This window comes from Staurois parvus, unplaced genomic scaffold, assembly GCF_062004578.1.
Source record: "Staurois parvus isolate SC_StPar_1 unplaced genomic scaffold, SC_StPar_1.0 ptg000096l, whole genome shotgun sequence".
Taxonomy (NCBI): Eukaryota; Metazoa; Chordata; class Amphibia; order Anura; family Ranidae; genus Staurois; species Staurois parvus.
In genome coordinates, this window is record NW_028317892.1 from 3,103,338 (window position 1) to 3,119,941 (window position 16,604).

The 16,604-nt window shown below is 40.7% G+C and overlaps 1 protein-coding gene across 1 annotated transcript in view; it reads right to left on the reverse strand.

Annotated features, from left to right (window-relative positions):
- TM6SF2 (transmembrane 6 superfamily member 2) overlaps window positions 1-16,604 on the reverse strand; it is a 61,427-nt gene that overhangs the window by 17,862 nt on the left and 26,961 nt on the right. Inside the window, exons 4-5 of the mRNA XM_089670825.1 lie at window positions 13,180-13,283; window positions 8,770-8,852 (exon numbers count right to left, since the gene is read on the reverse strand). Coding sequence (XP_089526951.1) covers window positions 8,770-8,852; window positions 13,180-13,283 — 187 coding nt within the window. The remainder of the gene's footprint in view (window positions 1-8,769; window positions 8,853-13,179; window positions 13,284-16,604) is intronic.

A 16,604-nucleotide genomic window follows, 5' to 3' on the forward strand; every position in this document is an offset into this window, starting at 1 on the left:
CAGTATTTTTGAATGTAAAGTTACTACACCTCAGGAATCTTCTGAACTTACATTTTAGTCATTAGTACTTATACTAAATACTCATGCTGTGCAAATTTTGGTGAATAAACATCATGGTTACAAGTTCCAGTTCAGGACTGAAATATTGTAGCAATTTCTTTATTTAGTCTCTTCGTATGGTAAGCAATGTCTCGAATGAGTTAACTAAAGAGATAACTCCACAAAAATGTGAAAAGTGAAAGATGTATTCCTTTTTATTGTATTTAATACGTGCCTCATGCCAATCATTTTGTGAAAGTCTTTGGAGTACCCTGTGACATTATGTAAATAGTTTGGTTCTAGCGGGCACATTGAATAGTTTATGATATGCAAGGTTTAAGCCATGGCACATGAGGGTATATTATCTGATATTTCTAAGATCAAATGGGAGTTTACTGGCAACCTTGTATCCATACTTGCGGTCTTAAGGCATGTGAAATAATACTATCATTGGCTACACCAATTCTCTAAAGCAGAGCTTCTCAGCCAGGGTTCCATGGAATTCTAGGGTTTCTCCAAAAGGTTGCTAGGAGTTCCTTGAGCCATACGTAATTTCTGCCTCTCAGATAAGTTCACAAGGACACCATTAACTTTTTTAGCCATCTGTCTTCCCAATGACAAGTGTAAGAAACATCCTTCCCACTGACCATCATACTAATGTATCAAGAGTTGTAGATATAGTAATTTTTAGCAAGTTATTTCAAAGGTTCTTCTTGGTTAAAAAGTTGAGAATGGTTGCTCTAAACATCAATTTTTCATCTGAAAATCTAGTAGTTCGTGCAAGAATTAGCATAAGACCAAACAGTCATTATTGTAAATAACATATCAATGTACTGTAGTTTACAACACATGCTTTTTCACTGTAGTAGGGGTTGGCTATATAAACTAAGCATACCTTAGTGCGTGGTATGGCAACTGCACCAGACATCTCCCTCCCTTGACAGCAAAGGCTAGTACACAATCGTGTACTACGCACCATACTGTGTCCAGACCCTTTTTCCTTATTGGAAGCCTTACTAGGGCTTCATAATCACTCTCCTTGTCTGGGATGGTAGGTTCTTTTTCCAGTGGTGTTAGTTCTTACCACCATTCTTTCTCTGCAGCTGTTCAAATATCTAAACCCACACTTTCTTCTATCTGGTTGTGGAATATTGATTTACATTACATTAATTTGTGTGTGTTCCTATCTTTGTGCACTGTAGGTGTTTCTTTGGATTTATCATCTTTGTCCTGTGTAGAGTGCTCTCACTTGTTTATTTTGGACACATGTGGGGTGTTTGGTCTTGTGTGGTGCTTTTTGTGGCTATTTTGTAATTTTTTTTACTTGAAACCCTTTGTCATTGTCCTAGCACATTACTTGTTATTTTGTTACTAATTCAGGACAAATGAAAGATCACATTTTCCAAGGGTTCAGCACAGAATAGTAGGACTGAGTGCAAGAGCTGTAAAAAAAAAAAAAGGTTAGGATTAGGATGTATATCAAGGGAAAGCTCACTATTAATTTATCTAGCCTAGTTAGCCTGGGCAACAGATAAAGTGGATATGGCCAGCTGCAAGGCAGGGCCTGCCAGAGCAAAAGTAGGGACTATAGGGCTTTTTTTGTATTTGGTGTTTATAGGTAATAGGACTTTGAAGTTGTTATGAGGGGGAAACAACTTCTCTGAGTTTGACCAATCATTGTATAAGGCCCAACTTGCCTAATGCAGGATAGAAAAAAAAGCATTCTACAAAAGGCCCTCCTTTTTATGCTATTTGGAACACATGGGGGCTGGGCAGCATTAGGTATATCTATCCAAAGACTAGTACACACTGCCTCAATTAATGATTCCACAGCATACAGCATATTGCTAAAAGCTAAGACAGTATCTTCCCTAAACTGTTGCTGTGAAAAGACCTGAAACACCTCCCCTTGATGTTCGCACCCCCCTTATTTTCTGCCACAGTAAATTGCGCAGTTAGTTTGGTTGAAAAAAGACACAAGTCCATCTAGTTCAGCCAATAAAAAGGAAAACAAAATGAATATAGTCCTATATACACAATCCTATACCCACAGTTGATCCAGAGGAAGGCAAAAAAACACCAGCAACGCATGATCCATATTGCACCAGCTGGGGAAAAAATTTGTTCCTGATCCCCTGAATGGGGATCAGATATTCCCTAGATGTTAGTATGCAGTTAAATTATGTGCAATTAAGAAAGAATCCAGGCCTTTTTAAAAGCAATCTACTGAGCTTGCCAGAACCAGCTCTTGATTGAGTCTATTCCACATTTTCACAGCCCTGCAGTTAAAAAAACCTTTCTGTATTTGGAGATTAAAGCCATTTTCCTCCAGACCCCAGACGTAAAGAGTGCCACCTTGTCCTCTGTGATGACCTTATAGTGAAAAATGTATGTATACATGTTGATCATATCCCCCTTTAATCTCCTCTTCTGAAGAGACAATACATTCAGTTCAGCTAATCTTTCCTCATAGCTGATCTCCTCCATGCTTCTTATAATTTTGGTTGCCCTTCTCTGGACTTTCTCCAATTCTCAGATATCCTTTTTGTGAATTGGTGCTCAAAACTGAACTGCATATTCCAGATGAGGTATTACTAATGAATTGTACAGGAGTAAAATGATATATCTCTCTCTCTCAGTGGAGTCTATACCTCTCTTAATACAAGAAAGGATTTTGCTCGCTTTGGAAACCACAGCTTGGCACTGCAAGCTATTATTAAGCTTATGATCTACCAGAACTCCCAGATCCTTCTCCATCATTGATTCCCCCAGTTGTACTCCCCATGGTATGTTTGATGCATGCATATTATTAGCCCCCAAGGGCATAGTTTTACATTTATCATTATTAATCCTCATTTGCCACATAGTTGCCTAATTAAACAGTGCACTGAAGTCAGCTTCTAAGTTGGAGACATCCTGTAAGGACGTTATTCCACTGCACAGCTTGGTGTCATCTGCAAAGACTGAAATGGTACTTTTAATCACAGACCCTATATCGTTTATAAATGTATTAAAAAGTAACAGTCCCAACACCGATCCTTGGGGTACACCACTAACAACCCTAGACCATTCAGAGTATGAATCATTAACCACTACTCTCTGAATCCAGTTTTCTATCCATTTACAAACTGATTTTATCAAGCCTTTAGACTTTACCCTACACATTAGCTGTGTGTGGGGAACGGTGTCAAACGCTTTTTCAAAATCCAAGTATACTATGTCCACAGCCACTCCTCTGTCCAAGGTTTTGCTTACATCCTCATAAAAAGAAATAAGCATTGTTGAGGTCTGTTTTTGATGAATCTATGCTGTCTATTGCATAAAATATTTTTTCCAGGAAGAACTAATCTATGTGGTCTTTAATTAAACTTTCCAGTATCTTCCCAACTATAGAAGTTAAACTAACAGGTCTGTAGTTACTTGGTGAAGACTTTTACCTCTTTTTAAAAAATATGCTAAGCAATTCTGGTTTTGGCCCATGAACATAGTCAGAAGGAGAAGAGGCAGAAGAGTGTTTACAGTTGATAGCCACCCAATACAGTTGATAGCCCACCAATTTCAGAAGTGGCAAAAGAATAGATCAGACATAGTGAAAGTAAATTCTGCCTTAGTCAGACAGGTTGCATGGCACACGTCTCTAAGACAGCCTGAGTCAGGCGGCTGAAGTGGTGTCAGTGTTGGACCTTGAGAGGAACTTGCTACCTATAATGCTGAGTAGTGAGACAATAAAAGCCAGTGAAAACATGAAGAGTGACCATACTCCCACATCTTTGCCTTGTAAACCACTTATGTGCATAGCACTGCAGTATGCCTTGTAGAATAATGATGTAGTGTATAATACAGAGCCATAGTCACAGATGGGGTGCTGTTTTTGCGTGAGTGCTGTTTTGATGGAGTGCTAAGAAGCAGTTGAACACAGCAGTCTTATCATGGCTCCCTGCTTTTCACAGGTAAATTGCTGCTATCTGCTCTCTCCACTCTAAACTGCAACAGCGCATAGACTCCTGCTATCTCTGGGTAAATTGCTGCTATCTGTGCTCTCCACTCTAAACTTCAACAACGCATAGACTCCTGTTAATTTCAGAACAAATACTGTATACATATTTTTGTCTAGGTTGATTAGTTCTCACCTCTTGTTGCACTCTTTTTATGACTGTGGCCTGTGTCTGGTCTGTGTTTGAGAAACATCCCCCTCTATTCATGTGATCCTTATCAGTTCCTAATTGGGGTGGAGAAGAGTGCTCATTTGACCATCTCCCTTTAAATTTGGATCAGCTCATGGGGGGTGGTCACAGATTGGGGGCAGTTTTTGATGGAGTGCTAAGAAGCAGTTGAACACAGCAGTTTAACTAAAGCAGGATAACTCAAGCAGCAGGAAGATACAACAACAGCAAGAAACACTACTGCACGCTGGACAGACTGCAAGCAAACACACTGGGAAACATCTCTTACAAGTCTGAGTCCCACTCCGTGTACCTTTTTAAAATGTCCCCTCCAAGCCCCCCTATTCATATTATCCTGCGTTCCCAAAATCTCACTTCTTTACCCCTCTGCTCCACCCCAAAACTTGTACATCTCACCCTCACTGCTACCATCTCCCTACTACTGCTCTCATCACCTCCTGCTGATACTTCACTCTCCTGCTGACCCAAATACCAGGACTGGAAGGCATGTAGACTCGTGTACATCCCACTCCCATCTTACTTTCCTCACCCTTCTTCTCCTAACCTCTGGGGATATCACCCCAAACCCTGGTCCTCCAGTATCTCACCCCCACACTAGGCATCCTCTTTCTTCCGGGAATAGCTGCAATCCCCTCAATTTAATATCGGTCCCCGTGCTCCCAAAAACCACCCTCCTTTTTCATGTGCGCTCTGGAATGCCCGCTCTGTCTGTAATAAGCTCAGCTCTGTCCACAACGTTTTTGTCTCCCGCTCCCTTAACCTACTAGCAATTACAGAAACCTGGCTTCAAGCAGCAGATTCTTCTTCACTTTCCTATCGAGGCCTTCTCTGGACCCACTCACCCAGACCCAGTGGTCGGAAAGGTGGTGGAGCTGGTTTGCTTCTATCCCCACTGAGCACCTTTCAAGTCCTCCCTAACCCTCCCTCTCTATCCTTCTCTTCTTTTGAGACTCATTGCATCCGGCTGTTTTCTCCCATTTCTCTGAGGATTGCAGTGATCTATAGGCCTCCTGGACCAGTGTCCCGCTTTGATGATTTCTCCGCCCTTGGTTCCCTACCTTTCTCTCCTCTGAACTACCCACTATCATCCTCGGAGATTTTAACATCCCTATTAATGTCAACAACCCAGCTACATCCCAACTCTTCAACCTAACCTCATCTTTCGCATTAACACAATGTATACAAGCCTCCACTCACTCTGATGGGAATACATTCGACCTTGTTTTCTCCCATCTTTGCACTCCCTACAACCTCACAAACACCCCCTTTCCTCTCTCTGATCACAATCTCATCACCTTCACAGTGTCCTCATCTTCAAACACCATATCCCTCCAAGCAGCAAGCAATTACCCGCAGAAACCTTCACAACTTGAATACTGCTCCTTTCCACTCTGCAACTGACCAACTCTGACAGAATCTCTCCTGTCTTGCCCTGACCTGGCCACTGCTGTCTACAACAGTTCGCTTTCATCCACATTAGACTCACTTGCTCCTCTAATAACACAAAACATCAGGCCCCAACCATTACAACCTTGGCAGACTGACGACACCAGAAATCTTAAACAACATAGTTGTGCGCTGGAGAGATTGTGGCATAAAACCAAATCTTAACAAGCATTCACCCTATATAAATCTGCTTTCTTAACATACAATTCCTCCCTTCATGCTGCCAAACAAGCCTACTTTGTCACTCTTATTAATACCTTGTCATCCAGTCCTCGTCGTCTCTTCTCTACTTTTAACTCTACTTTCTCCACCTCCATCCAGTACCTCACTCACTGCTCACAAGATTGCAAATCATTTCAAAAACAAGATTGATGCAATTTGTAGGGGCATCGCCACTGCACAGACATCCATGCCACTTAGCATACCTTATACTAAACCTCCCTCAACACTTTCCTCTTTTGACCATGCTACTACCAAAGAGGTCACTAAAGTTTTCTCAGAAGCCAGTCTCACTACCTGCCCCCTGGATCCTGTCCCCTCACAACTACTACGGTCACCCTCTTCTTCCATCCTATGCTCCCTCACTCACATCTTCAATCTTTCCCTCTCTACTTGTGCCTTCCCCTCCCCTCTAAAGCATGCACACATCACTCCCTTACGTAAAAAGCCCTCCCTGGACCCCACCAACCTGAACAACTTAAGACCCATCTACCTGCTGCCATTTATCTCTAAACTCCTAGAACGCTTAGTCTACAAATCGCCTGAGCTACTACCTCACTGACAACAACCTTCTTGACCCTTTACAGTCTGGCTTTCACTCACTACACTCCACTGAAACTGCCCTATTAAAACTCACTAATGATCTACTAACTGCTAAAACCAATGGCCACTACTCCATACTCTTACTACTTGACCTCTCTGCGGCTTTTGATATGGTTGACCATCCGCTCCTCCTCAAAAAACTCCACTCTCTTGGCCTCAGAGACTCTGTTCTCTCCTGGTTCTCCTCCTACCTATCACAGCGTTCCTTCAGTGTTACCTATAACGCTGCCTCCTCCTCTTTACTCCCTCTTTCTGTAGGGGTCTCTCAAGGTTCTGTCCTTGGACCCTTCTCTTCTCCATCTACACCTCCTCCCTTGGTCACTTGATAAACTCCCATGGCTTTAAGTACCATCTCTATGCTGATGACACACACATCTATCTTTCTACCCCTCACCTCACCTCTTCAGTCTCCTCTCGCATTACTAACCTACTAAGTGACATATCGGCATGGATGTCACTCTACGTCCTCACACTCAATCTTTCTAAAACTGAGCTCTTAGTATCCCCCCCAGCCCGTGCCCCCTCCCCTGACTTCTCCATCAAGATCAATAACACAATCATCAGTCCCTCCCCTCATGCCAGGGTACTAGGTGTAATCCTAGACTCCCATCTGTCCTTTCAGTACCAAATCCAATCACTGTCCAAATCTTGTAGACTTCATCTCCGCAACATCTCCAAGATACGCCCGTTCCTAACCTCGGAAACCACTAAGCAACTTACTCACTCCCTTGTTATATCTCGCCTTGACTATTGTAACTCCCTCCTCATTGGCCTACCTAATCGCAGGCTATCCCCTCTTCAGTCTACCAGGAATGCTGCTTCCAGACTCATCCACCTTACTAACCGTTCTGTATCTGCCACCCCTCTCTGCAATCCCTCCACTGGCTTCCCATTGGCCAACGGATAAAATTCAAAACATTAAACGTATAAACCCATTTATAACTCTGCCCCAAATTACATCACCTTGTCTCTAAACATCACCTAAACCGTACTCTCCACTCCTCGTAAGACCTCCTACTCTCTAGCTCCCTTGTCTCCTCCTCTCATGTTCGTCCCCAGAGCTTCCCCCATCCTCTGGAACTCTCTACCCCAATTTATCAGACTATCGCCAACTCTGCTCACTTTTAGGCAATCTCTGAAAACCTCTCTCTTCAGGGAAGCCTATCCTGCCCTCAGCTAACAATGGAATCATCTACTCTTCCAACCAGTCCATCCCCCACAATTACTATGTTTTGTATCACTAGCCCCTCCCTCCAAGATTGTAAGCTCCAAGAAGCAGCGCCGCCTATCCCTCTTGTATTGAACTGTATTGTTGCTGTATTCTCTCCCGTTATATTGTAAAGCGCTGAGCAAACTGTTGACGCTATATAAATCCTGTATAATAATAATAATAATCAAGACAGGTATAGCCAGGAACCGGTACATATAAGGGTACAGGGAAACTTTCTCTGACTGTGTCCTTGCTGCTGGATCCATGGGTCCAGACTTCATCCATCACGGCAGGGAATACCCTCAAAGGGTTCTTCAGGGTCAGGGTGCCATAGGAAAGGACCACAGCGCTGCACCTGTATAGCACCCTTCGTTCCTTCCAATGTAAGCGCCGAACGCAGAATCCAATATCCTATGCAAACATTACAGGCTGGCCCAAGGTATACTGAAAGGTAACCGACTGAAAGTAATAGGTGGTCAGAAAATGATAGAACTCGAAGGAGGTAAACTAAATCTGGTAATATGGTATTAAAAGTCTTCTTTAAGAAAATACGGCATCCATCACCTAAAGACAGCAGGAAAAAACTGGAGCTTTACAGTGTGGGCATGGTTATAGGATTATACTAGGAGGCAAACCCAGCAAAGTTTTTGCCAGTGTCCAATCACATGAAGGTAGCAGCATATTACTGTGGTCTATGAACCGATTCCTGTGTCCTGTACTGTACTATTTTGTTTAGGTGCTTTATGTGTGTTATGACCTGTACATTCATGCCTTATTACTTGTACATGGCATATGGCATCAAAAAGATCAGAATTTCAGCCAAGAAAGAGCATGCAATATTTCTACAGGTAGTTCAATTATTTAATGTTATCTTTGCACAGTGTGATCTAAATGCAAAAACTGTTAAGAGGAATGTGTGCTATTTTTTTTAAATCATTAACCAACAGGAGACAAACAGCTACATAGATATTTTCACATGGATTGGTATATATAATTTAACATAATACATCCCCTGGATGCTTGACCCTGTATTGCAGAAAGGTCTTAGAAGTGAGAGATGTGTCTTACCAATTACATTTCCCGGCAGAAACACCAGCATGCTCATGAGCAGAGAGCCCAACCAAAAAAGACCAACAGTTTTGTAGTTTGTCCTACAAAAGGAAAACCAGAAAGATCTTTTTCATTAAAAACAATGCAGCTGTGGCATCACATTAGAAATATGACCTACATTCAATGTGCTTTCACTGTTAAGAGATGGTCAAATTGTAGTACTGAGAACAAAAAGGTAGGAAGTCCATATTTATGCTTACTGAAAAAGCCATCAAAGCAAGATAATTTATATGATCTAATTTGAGTTCAGATTGCTATGGGGCTCAGTTTGATATGTTGTGATTTTTATTATTTAACTTCTGGAAGGTAAACACTACAAGACCACAAAACAAACCCTTGGTTTGTGCAAATCCTATAAAGCAGGAGTCTAATCTGTATCCATGGAGAAACCGTAAACTGGTCTGATCTGGACTACAAACACCTTCCCCTCTTCTCTTTTCCATATCATAGAGGGAAAGGGTTTTGTAGTCCCCAGACATGGCTGGGAACAAAATAACCAATAAGAGTGCAGCACAGGAATAGAAAACAGGACATTATCAGCAGACAAAATTTGACAAGGATCAACAGGTATTTGTTTTTGAACTTATACACTGCTCAAAAAAAAAAATTATATATATTCACTACTCAAAAAAATTAAAGGAACACTTTGAATACACATCAGATCTCAATGGGGAAAAATATCATGCTGGATATCTATACTGATATGGACTGGGTAATGTGTTAGGAATGTAAGGATGCCCCAGAGGACTGAATTGAAAGACACCCCAAAAATTTTATTTTTTTTTAGCAGTGTATTTAGCAGACAAAAAGGGAGCAAATAAGAGTTCATTATTAGGGTTTACATGCACTTTAACAAAGCACTCTATACCTAGGGGTTCCTGAAATCCAGAGTGCTTGAATATGCAACTCTTGACTTTTTGACAAAAGCTGAGAGCTTGCGCACCCCTACTATCTGACCATAACTAGGGATGAGTGAATGCGTGTTGGTTCAATTCATACGGTAGTCTTCAAACCCTATTCTTCAACCCCATTAGAAAAAGTCCAAAAACTGCAAAAAATCTGAACCCCACTGAAGAGTATGGGGGGGGGGGCTGAATCTTGATAATAAGCAAGAAATTATCAAACAAATGGCATGAGAAGCTTGGCACTGGCATGGGGTACATGTACCAATGCCAAAGAACTTTAAAATACATCACAACGGGGAGAGGGCCCTCCCTTTAATGCAATTTTGGGGGTGGCATAGGAAACACACCAATCCTTTCAATTACATGCTTGTGAGAGGACTTTAGTCTGCATGTCATGTTACCGAACAGTACGATTCTCACAGAGAATATCAGCTACACCATATTCTGGTGTCAATTATTTTGCATGTGCAATAGATATTACTTTTACAATATGTCTTGGCTTTAGTTCTGCAGCAGTACATGAATCGGATTCATAACAATTTAGGAAAAAAAATAATAGTTTTGGCTATGACACCTGATAATAGGACTGCCCTGAATAGTAGTAATGCAGCTATAACAGATTTTAAATCTAAAGGAACGTATAGTCTTAAAAAATAAAGATAAAGCTCTCAATATTTACCAAATGGCCAATAATAAAATTGGTGCATTATGTATTATACGTATTATTTCAGACTATAACTACACATACTGTATAGTACAGTGGATGGATATTATGTAAGCTGATATAATAAACTGCAATTTAAGAGGGAGAGACAAGACAGGGTAAATCAAGAAAAAAATAGAGTATATTATTTCACAAATAACCAAAATTATTATACAGTTGATTCACAGTATGTAAGCAGCTTTATTAGAATGCAATTTAAGAGAAAAAGATGAGGCAGGCTTAATCAAGAAATAGAAATTAAAAAGGAGTATTATTCCACAGGCAATACTTAAAACTATTGCACAGTTAATGCACAGCAAATAGGCAGCTTTAATAAGCCACAATTTTAGAGAGAGAAACCAGGCAGGTTCTTATTACAAAATAAAAATTGGCGTATATAATTTCAGAGACAATAGCCACATACAGTATATGGTACATTTACTGTAGAGTATGTCAGCAAATTGATTAGGGCACATGGTAAGAGGAAGTGACAAGGCAGAGTTTATTTTGAAATAAACAGAATGCATTATTTCTGAGAGACAATAGCCACTGGGATGGGCCCCAAATTAGGAGACACAAAGCATGAACAAGGCAAAACAAAATGTGTGGCAGCTTTACGCTGCCAGAGCCCAGAATAGGGCAGTGGAGGATGCAGGAGCTGGTAATGATGGCAGAGCAGCAGAGACTGCATGAACAGATAATGGTGGCTGGCCAGCAGAAGTGGCAGGAGCTAGTAATGATGACAGGCCAGGATAGATGGCAGGAGCTGGTATAATGGCAGCAGTAGATAAGGCGAGCTGGCAGGAACTTGTAACAGTCCAGCAAAGGTGGCATGGGCTGTTAATGGTAGCAGGCCAGGAGAGGCGGCAGGAGCTGGTAATTGAGGAAGGACAGTAAAGGCTACAGAAGTTGGTATTTTGGCAGACCAGCAGAGGTGGCAGGAGCTGGTATTAGTGGAAGGGAGACAAAATGTGAGCTGTTAACAGTAGCAGTCAAGCAAAAGTGGTAGCAACTGGAAATATTGGCAAGTCCAGCAGAGGTGGCAGTAGCAGGTAAAAGTGGCAGCCGAGCAGAGGTGGTAGAAGCTAGGAATGGTGTAAGGTAAGGTAATTTTTTTGGGACTGGATTGAAAAGAAAAAAATCATTCATAGCATCAGCTGCAGGGGTTTTGTAATCATTGCTAGTCTAGAGCTGGTTTATTTTTATGAAAGTAAGCTGGTTCACAGTGTCAAGGCACAGGCCGATTCATCTCTCACAAAACCATCTGCTGCACTGAATGCATACTCAGACAGCACACTGGCTGGAAAGCAAGCCAGAAGCTCCAGAACAGACTGTGAAAGCTCCAGACAGTGATCCAGCCTGGGCACCACATAGATCATAGAGTCATCACTTTGAATAGGGACCACATTAGCCCTGGAATTCAATCATCCTGCGATCATATGATTTAGGCGCTACCTCTGGCTACTACCTGTGGGCAGGCCTGCCCTCTGTGGTTGAAAAACAACAACTAAAAAGCATTGCTGAAGAAAGCTCTTTGTTTCAGTGATCGGAGGATGGGAGACACGTTAGGCCTGAGAGGGGATCCTGCCATTATCTGGAAATGCTGCCAAGAAGTTCTTTAGCAGCACCTCAGCTAACTGGTGCATTTTTTCCCTGCCTCTGAAACATGAATTCTGACATTTTCCCCTTGAATAGGGTATCCAAAAGGGTGGCCACCTAGTAATAATCCATCTGCTTCATTACCTAAATCATGGGGTTCTTGGAAAGGTATTTCAGCATGAATGGTTCTATTTGCTCAAGTCATTGGTGTTGCTGAGGACAACAGTGTTCTCAACGATCTCATTCCACCAGTAACAACTACCAGGGTTTGGGAGAAATTAAATTTCTCCTCCTGAATCCTTCTGGAGGCAGTAGGCAAAGGATCCTGCTGGCCCTGTGACAGCTGAAGTCCTCCTCTTCCTCCTGGTGCTGTCCAGTGCCAGGTCTATGACATCAGTGTAGTGTTTTCTCCAACAGGAATAGCAGAAGGGTCATGTTGCTATTCCTTTATTTTTTGCACCTCGACATTCTAGTTGTGTCTGTGAATGGTGACAAGATGTTGCATGTGTCCTGAATCAGGGGCCACTTACATTACCTAATACATCAAGCCAGCAGCTCAACACAGGACCTGGAAATAAGTAGAGATCACTGAAGCAGCGGTGTCTCCAACAGTGGTTGTCAGCTTCCAGGGGCATCAACCAGGTATGGTGTATACATAGTTACACTGGTGCAAGCTGGATCAATGCATACCTCCCAACATTAGGGATAGGAACAAGAGACACCCATTAGCAAAAGTATGAAAGCACAGGACAAACCCTGTGCTATGTGCCCCCTTAAAGGAGAATTATACAAAAAAAGATTAGTTAAACCTACAAGTGCTTTTTTTACCACTACTATTCCTTTATACTGGCTTTTGAAATTTACCATTGCAGATATTTAGAAATTGGATGAAAGTTTTAGCATTGGGAAACACTTTCTAAAGGATAAATAGTAAATTTTATATACAACTATATAGATCAGACCAAAATGAGGGACAAATGAGATGGAAAAGGGACAGAGGGACTTTGTTCCAAATCAGGGACAGTCCCTCTAAATCAGCTGGGAGCTACTGTATGTCAATGCAACTATGTAAACATATACCATGCCTGCAATTCACCAAAGGTTATATCCTTAACAGTCCTGCTGTTCCACTCATTCAAAAAGAAAGCAATATTTTCTTACCCACGAGCGATTGCTGCCAGCATAAACAAGTAGAGCAGGTAATGCACTGTCCCATCCCACAAGCAGATGAGCATTCCATGTGCAGTGCGGAGGTATGGCTCCCCCTAGAGAAATAAAATAAATATGCTTTAAGACCTTTAAAACACATGCATTTTAACATGTGTCAAAACATGAAGCAACATGCATTAAAATAAAAAGAAGGGAATGGGACCCTGATACTAACTCAACCACCACACAGGACATTATTCAGCTTTAGTGAGATGGCATAACCTTTCTATGCATTGGAGAGGTAGGTTTGCAATGCCACAAATGTAATTTTATGTTACAATATGCAGTATTTTCCCATCAAATTAAAGAAAAACAAATTTAATCTGATATGGTTGCAAACCATTATTTTATGTGTTTTTCTATGTGTAGCACATGCCGTCTTTATTGTACAAATATTTAATGCAGATTTTCAATGTTTTCAGAGCACAATGGATTTTCTAAGGAACAACCACAGCAGAACAGGTTTTCTTTCAAGCAACCATCTCTGATTGAAACCTCAAGTAGATGTGTATGAACAAAAGGGAAGAGTTTCAGTCTGCTTTGCACATTAACTTTTATATGCATAAATCTCAACTTGAGTTATCATACTTGCTTTAACAGGTAATACGGAAAATATTGGGGAAAAACATGAAACTTCTCATGGTGGCCACAAACAGGAATGTAAATTATTAGAATGTAATAGTTTATTTTAATAGGAGTATAAAAAAAATGTTTTGGGGTTATTTGCAGGCTGTGATTAAAGCCATTCACACAACCTAGTGACTTTTCTGTGGGGAAAAAAGACGTAGCAGCTGCAGGCCAGCACAGGCAAGGTTCTGTCATATCCAGAAATGCTGCACTTCAATTAAAGTTCATTTATTAAAACTTTGCTAAAGAAAAAATAAAGATTAAAGAGGAAGAAGGTAATATTTTAATTATTATTCCTTTCTCTAGTGCAAATTGTTCACACAATAGGGGTGTGGGTTGGAGTTTTAATTTTTATGACAGCTTTGCTTTATTAAATCCAAGGACAGTACGGGCATATGGTAAAATAACTTTAACTGAAAGTGACATCAGCTGCATGTGAGAGAAGATTTTTCCATCAGTTTTGGGATAAGCTCTTTATTTTAGGAAAGATTAAAACTGTAGAAAAACAGCTACAGTATACAAATACATTCATATTTTCTCCTTTGCACAGCATATGTTCTCCGTTTTACCTGTGAATGTATACCGTTAGTCCCTTACATGCAAGCTTTAAGTTGTGAACTTTCAAAGATGCGAACATGTGTTCATATGTCCAACTGCGTGAGTTAGTTCACATTATTGGCATACATTTTCATGCGTGCATCCTCTTACTTGTGGTTGTGCTTCTGTGTACTTTACTGTATACAGTACTTTTAGTTCACCCTTTCTCCCCCCCCCCTATTAAATGTGTGTAATACAGTAATTTATTAGGCAGATTGTGTTAGTTCAGCACCTAGGATAACTTTATTGGACTTACAAACAAATTGGACTTACGAACTTGCTCTCAGAACAGAACTCGTTCGTATGTAGGAGACTTACTGTAATAATAAATAAAAATTCTGGTTAGAATGTCTTGTGATTCATGCACCTCTTAAAAGTGATAGTAAAGGCAAAATCTACCCAAATAAACACCTACTCTCAGTCACAATCTAAGCCTAATCTATTTAACCCTATAAAGAAAAAAATGTGCTATACTTACCTATTCAGAAGCCGCTCTGGTCCGGTCTCCAGCAGGAGAAAAGGGCAGGAAATTCCTGGGAAGGAACGTCATATGTACAGTCTATAGGGTGCTCCTGCTGGGACCAGACCTCTATTGGTGCTAGGGTTCAGAACACCCAGTTAGTACCGAAAGGGATGGGAGGCCAAGTGGACAGTAGGGCAGCTCTTCATAGAGTAGAAGCAAGGCTCTGATAATAGGAGAACCCCTTTTGCCTTTTTCTGTTCTCCTGGGAAGTAACGTCACCTACAGACTTACTATGGGGCTTCCATTGTCGGCTGCCTGTCCTACACACTGAAGCCACCGCTGACAGTCCAGCCTGGGACCAGAGCAACTGCTGAACAGGTAATTATAGCAATTTTTTCTTTACAGAGCAAGATAGAATAGGCTTAGAATGTAGCTGAGAGTAGATTTAGAGTTAGTTTTGACTTTACTTCCACTTTAAGACAGCACTCGCAAGGCAAATTCAGTATCTCAATTTTGTGGCTTCCTATGGTACTCTCGTTCTCCAGCTCGATCATTAGACAATGAGTAAGCATCATCACCGCTGTCCAGTGCAGGAAAAGTGATCATCCTGACCACAAAGGTATGAGTATCACAAAAATGGCTGGCCAAAATGACAGAACATTTGGAAGGTAAAAGAGTAACACACAGTATATGTATTTTAATTGTGAATATAGTTGTCTGGAGCTCCACTTTAACCACTTCAATACCGGACACTTTCACCCCTTTCCCGTTCAGCAATTTTAAGCTTTTAGCACTGTTGCACATTGAATGACGATTGTGTGGTCATGCAACACTATACCCACATGAAATTTTTATCATTAATTTTCACACAAATAGAGCTTTCTTTTAGTTCCATTTAATCAGAACTAGTTTTTTTATTTTTTGCTAAATAAATGAACTGAAAATTTTTGAGAAAAAAAAAAAACACAACACATTTTTCTTTGTTTCTTTAATAAAATTTTGCAAATAAAAATAGTCATTCTTCATAAGTTTAGGCCAAAATGAAATCTGCTAAATTGCGTTGGTGAAAATAACCCAAATCAGTGTTTATTATTCAGTCTGTAAGAAAGTTATAGAGTCTACAAACTTTGGTATATAGCTGATAATCGATCAATGCTGATGTACGGATGGGCCTCATCTCATTTCATGAAGCCTAACAATGCCAGTATACTACAAGTAACCCCAAAATGACCCCTTTTTGGAGAGTAGACCGTCCAAGGTATTTAGTAAGAGGCATTGCGAGTTTTTAGAATTTGTAATTTTTTTTCATAATTTTCTGGAAAATTAAGAAATTAACCTTTTTTTTCAGTTTTTTTTTTACATATTGTCACCAGTGTAGTACAGTTATCATATAACTGGTGTAGCAGTGATTAGGCACACGGACTAGTGACAGTATGTACAAAAACAGAAAACTTTTTTTCATCTCTTATTCATTACATTTTTGTTTGTTTTTTGTTAAGATTTCTTTTTTAAAATACACTGTGACTAGAGCAATATAATGCTAACATTATTATTATACAGTATTTATATAGCGCCAGAAAGGTTTGCTCAGAGCTGTACATTATAGTGGGGGACAGAACATGAGACAATACAATAACAAAACAATACACAAGGGGTTCGAGGGCCCTGCTCTTTCAAGCTTACAGGCAGG